General features: G+C 41.1%; 1 protein-coding gene across 1 annotated transcript; it reads right to left on the reverse strand.

Moving 5' to 3' along the window:
- Nucleotides 1-43: 43 nt before the first annotated feature.
- Nucleotides 44-4446, reverse strand: illr4 (immune-related, lectin-like receptor 4). The gene is made up of 8 exons (XM_086178361.1): nucleotides 4332-4446; nucleotides 3861-3935; nucleotides 1306-1419; nucleotides 1133-1210; nucleotides 954-1016; nucleotides 710-861; nucleotides 477-601; nucleotides 44-389 (listed from the first exon to the last, which is right to left on the reverse strand). Exons 1-8 carry the CDS (start codon nucleotides 4390-4392, stop codon nucleotides 185-187), a joined length of 873 nt encoding a protein of 290 aa, XP_086034487.1. The 5' UTR covers nucleotides 4393-4446; the 3' UTR covers nucleotides 44-184.
- Between the last annotated feature and the right edge of the window lie 268 nt (nucleotides 4447-4714).

Here is a 4714-nt window from a genome sequence, read left to right on the forward strand (position 1 = left end):
TCTGTTGTATTTTTTATTTTTAATAAATAACAACAATGAAATGTATTAATTATCCATAAGGATTTATGTCCCCTTCATTCCATGAAATTCATTTTCTAAAACCGACGTAGACACAGATGTTTTTCGTTAATGGCCAGCTCTCGCATCCTGCAATCTCACTAGACTGGTAATGCCCACAGTCACGTCACCCATGTGACAATGTGTTGCAAAGAGTTTTTCCGGTCTTTGCCTGTTTCTCGCAGATGCCTTTGTGGGTTTTGAAACAGTCTTTATCAAACCAGCAGTGCAAGTCCAAGCTGCCGAATTTCTCTCCCATCCTCACGCAGTTCTCTCCAAAGTTGCTCTCTCCCTTCCAATTATCCGGCTCACCTGCGCTCCAAAACGACACACTGAGAAATGGAGAACGGACACAAACGGGTTCAACACGTGTGTAGTTTCAGAAGCGGACGACAAAGATCATTTTCAAACATTCAAACCTCTCACGCAGAGGGGAGCCGTCCACCCATAACCATTGGCCCTCTTTTGCTGAGTCCGTCAGCCCGATCCAGAACTTGTCCTCAGGTTTTGTCATTCTTTCTCTCAAACTTTTTTCCAGGAACATCTTAAAAAAAGGAAAGGTTGCCTTCAAGTTCTATCCCTTCTGCTTTTTTTTTTTTTATGCTTGGAGAGGACGCTTCAGGAAGCGATGGTTGTCCCAAACCCCTGGTACCTGCTCCCCCATGCTGTCAATCTTCACCAGATCTCCTCCTCTGCTTTTACAGACTTTTCTGCTGTTGTCCCAGTTGTGCTCCAAGGTGTTGAAATAGTAACAACTGTTTTCGTACAGCACCCAGGGTTCGTTACACGTGAAACAGTTGCTTCCTGCCGAGGGATCACACAGACTCCAGTCATCTCCCGGCTTATTGGGCAACACAACAACAAGCGTGACACACACACACACACACGACACTGACCTTGTGTTTGTTGGCACCGTGAACAAGAAGCCAACGGCAGCTTGGTCAGCAAAGAGATTCTCGCTTACAAAACAGGTTAGAAGAGAAATGACCATTTGATTTAAAGTCGGAGGAAATGGGCCGATGAGATATGCACTGTGTACAGGAAAGATATCGATGTGGTTTCTCCAGGCGCCTACCAGAGAGATTCGTCATCGTGGCCTCATGCTGGTCCTTCAGATTTTGGAGAGCCGCCTTGTTTTGGATGTTGTCATAAGCTGTATGCGGATTCCATTTTTTTTTTTTTTTTGAATGAGGAAGCAGGAATGGAAAAAAAAAAGTCAATCTTGAAAGGGTAAAAAGAAGAACTTACAGACGTAGCAAAGAGCTGCGACGACCACGGTCAGGAGGCCACCGAGGGCTGCCAGGCTCACTTTCTCCGCCGTGACCTTTGACCTGCCATTGGGCTGCACTGGCTGGGAAACAACTGGGAGATAACAGAACAGCGGGATAAATGAACACAGAGCGAAATCTCAACTTAGCTTTTGTTTTTTGCCCAGTGCTCTCCATTCCGAGTAACTTTTGCCAACATTTCATTAAACATCCAACCTGATACTTTGCTTCTTGAACGATAAATGCAGTTTATTAGTTTACTTCATGACCCTGTTTAGAGTCCATTGTAACTTATGTGCTTAATAACTTTTGGCTCACTTTAACAAGCCAGAAAATAATTGAATCCAATTGCTTTATGATGTATTTAACAATAAGAGATGTGGGGGTTGGGGAACAAATAATCAGTCCTTGACAAAGGGAAGCACAAGAAACACTCTTACTTATTAATAGATCCAAACTAGTAATGAAAATCTGGAAAATAAAGCTGAAGTGAAAAAGAGAATCTCATTAAATACAATATTTTTTCATGACCAGAAAATGCAACCGAAATTACGTTTTAATTTTACTCCTACAGAAACTATTCAGTTATATAAGTAATAGCAAACTTGTTTTTTTTCCTGGTCAGCCAATAAAATCCAGCCATTTTTTTTCCCTTTATCTCAATTCTGCTACGTTTCAATCTAGAACCTAGATTTAAGAGACCACATTGCATTAATGAAGCGCGAGCAAGCAAGAGTTACAAGCAGGAGGAAGATGAGCAGCAGTGGCCTGCCAAACAAAAATTATGTGGAAGAGAGGATGGTGAGGACAAGACAGAAAAAGAAGAGATTTTGCTGAGCTCCCACGCCGGCAGCAAGTCTTTTTGGTGGATTATACACCAGAACACACCCTATGATAAAACACTTCACGAAGACAAGAACGGCAGAACGCGAGAAGAAGTCGCACCGCGGCCGAACCGAACACCTTGTCCGTGACGAAGGCTGGAAGAAATCTGAAGAGGTTCCCCCATGGGAGGTTTTACTCCACCTGTGGGCCGAAGTCAAGCTCGACCTCATGCACCAGAGAAAATGCTTAAAAAAAAATCAGAAAATGCAGAAGTCACGGGCGGCGAACAAGGCCGGTCTTCCACTGAGACGCCTCAAGGAACCCGAGACCTTCAGGAGGAGGTTCAAGTCACACTGACAGCACCCTGCCGAATGTACAGGAACCACCTGAGGCCCCTGAGGGTTTTGCGACAGTTGATGTGCACGTAATAGAAAATCCAGTCCTTTCCCGCTAACCGAGTCGGAGTACTCGTCATCTTCAACTGCTAGTTCGGTTCAGTTGGACAAAAGGATTCGCAGGAGCCTCATTGGGGGCTTTCGCCCGTCCAGGGGAACCGGCTGCTGATACTAAACTCGGGCCTCCACCCAGCAGCAGCTGAAGGCTCCCGGCTTCACAGAGGCGAAAAAAAGGACGGAAAGAACTGGCTGAAAGTGGATCCTCTCATCGTGCGTCTTTTATTCATCCCTTTTTTTGTTGTAAAACCGCTGTAATGGAAATTGTATTGCAAAACATTTTAACAAGGTTTATTTTTTTCAAAATCTCATGGAAGAAGGAAGTAGCAAGCAAGAGTTTCCTTGGCTTCTGATTGCTTCAGTCTCGATATGCCCCTTCCCTTTTCACCTCTGTCTTGAACATCTATTCTTTTTATGTGAAAAGCCGCAGCTTCGTTACTATAATAATAATAAGAATGCAATGGAATGCCACAGGAGGTCTTTCCTACCTGAGGCTATCAGACTTTTTAATTCCTCTTTCTTCAGCCAAAGGGAATATTCAAATGTTTGTACTTGTTAAGAGCTTAAAAGACTTGATAGCCTTAACCTTGACAATTTATATTTTATTGTATTTCTTATTCTCCCTCCTTCCTACTATTATCTATTATTGTTGTGTTTTTGCTTGAAACTCTGGCACAACAATTTCCTTCGGGATAAATAAAGTTGTTCTTATCTTATTTTATTTGAAGGCGCCTTGTCTTGACATCCAAGGACACTGGACAGACGTGTATGTTAGAAACTGGTGAGTGCGCCAGGAAGTTGCGCCAGCTTTCTTTTTCTTTTATTATTTTTAAAAACTAAGAAAGCATTAAAGTGTACGATCTGTCTATGATCAATAATATCAGTAATACTGCTGAGATTATCTTACATCTCCTTTTGGGGTGTGTTATCTTAAATATTCCTATCTAACCTTGTATGGACTTTTGCAGAATAATGGAGTTATTTAAAGAATAATTTAGCAAAACTGAAAAAAAAAAAAACAGAAACTATGATAGACAAGTTACTTTTAAAGGATCCGATAATGTGACTCATGCTCTTATGGAGAGTATTTTAAAAGAAAAAGTTCCATCCATGTAATATTTTGAAGGAGACTTGAATCTGGAAAAGCTTTTTACCTTGTTACCCTTAATTTACTTGCGTTTAAATGAATTCTAACTGAATCAGGCAAATGATTTTCGCAGCTGTGCGTCTCTCTCGTCACTCAGTGGTTGTTACATACCGAGCTGCTCGGTGACCCGAGGTGTTTTCAAGTCCTTCAGCTCAGAGTAAGTTGTTTCCTGCGATGGGGAAACTTCTGAAAGACAAAAACAGGCTTTAAAATAACAGGCAATAGCTAATTTCTTCTATACATTACAGTTACAAAATCAGTTTTTGAATCTTTGAAGACAAGAGAACGCTTTACAGGTCAAGAGCGGGCCATATCAAAATATTCAACATTTGCACATTATACTCTGTTCTATCTATTTTAATGTGAGTTTAAATATTACTAAAAATAAAGAAATAGTGTTTGGTGTCATTAAGAGATTTTCAAATCTAAATCTAGCCAAAGAGAAATAATTCAGCATAACACAGTTAGAAGTTCAAGAGAAAACAGCCATATTCAACTAAGCAACAGAAATAGCATATTGTTGCACAGCCTCTTGCATTTGTTCAATAATCAATAGACACAGGCTTAGAGCTGTGGACTCACCTTTGTTTTTCCGCTTTGCTTTTGAAATAATAACCTCGGAGTATAAGACAGAGTCAGACATTTTCACTCTGTGCGTCAAAGTCACAGCCTTCGACTGCGTTAAAAGTGTTACGTCCACTAGAAATCTGACAAAAACTTCCTGTGTGACCCAAGAGACAGGAGGGGCCGTTCACAACAACATCACTTCTCAGTCATATTTTAGTCATATTTCTAGGTCTGCTGGGATGGATGGATGGATGGATGGATGGATGGATGGATGGATGGATAGATGGATAGATGGATAGATAGATAGATAGATAGATAGATAGATAGATAGATAGATAGATAGATAATGACTTAATGCAACAAAAAATATTATTTTCTCATGGCTCTCTTCTTCCAGG

Source organism: Fistularia commersonii, chromosome 30, assembly GCF_037954325.1.
Source record: "Fistularia commersonii isolate RoL2024-O1a breed Wild chromosome 30, RoL_Fcom_v1.0, whole genome shotgun sequence".
In the NCBI taxonomy this organism is placed as follows: Eukaryota; Metazoa; Chordata; class Actinopteri; order Syngnathiformes; family Fistulariidae; genus Fistularia; species Fistularia commersonii.

Coding starts and splice junctions, on each gene's coding strand:
- illr4 (XM_086178361.1), bottom strand. CDS start 4,392: ATGTCTGACTCTGTCTTATACTCCGAGGTTATTATTTCAAAAGCAAAG. Junction 3,936..4,331: donor AGCAAAGCGGAAAAACAAAG/GTGAGTCCACAG, acceptor TTTGTCTTTCAG/AAGTTTCCCCATCGCAGGAA. Junction 390..476: donor GGCTCCCCTCTGCGTGAGAG/GTTTGAATGTTT, acceptor TCCATTTCTCAG/TGTGTCGTTTTGGAGCGCAG.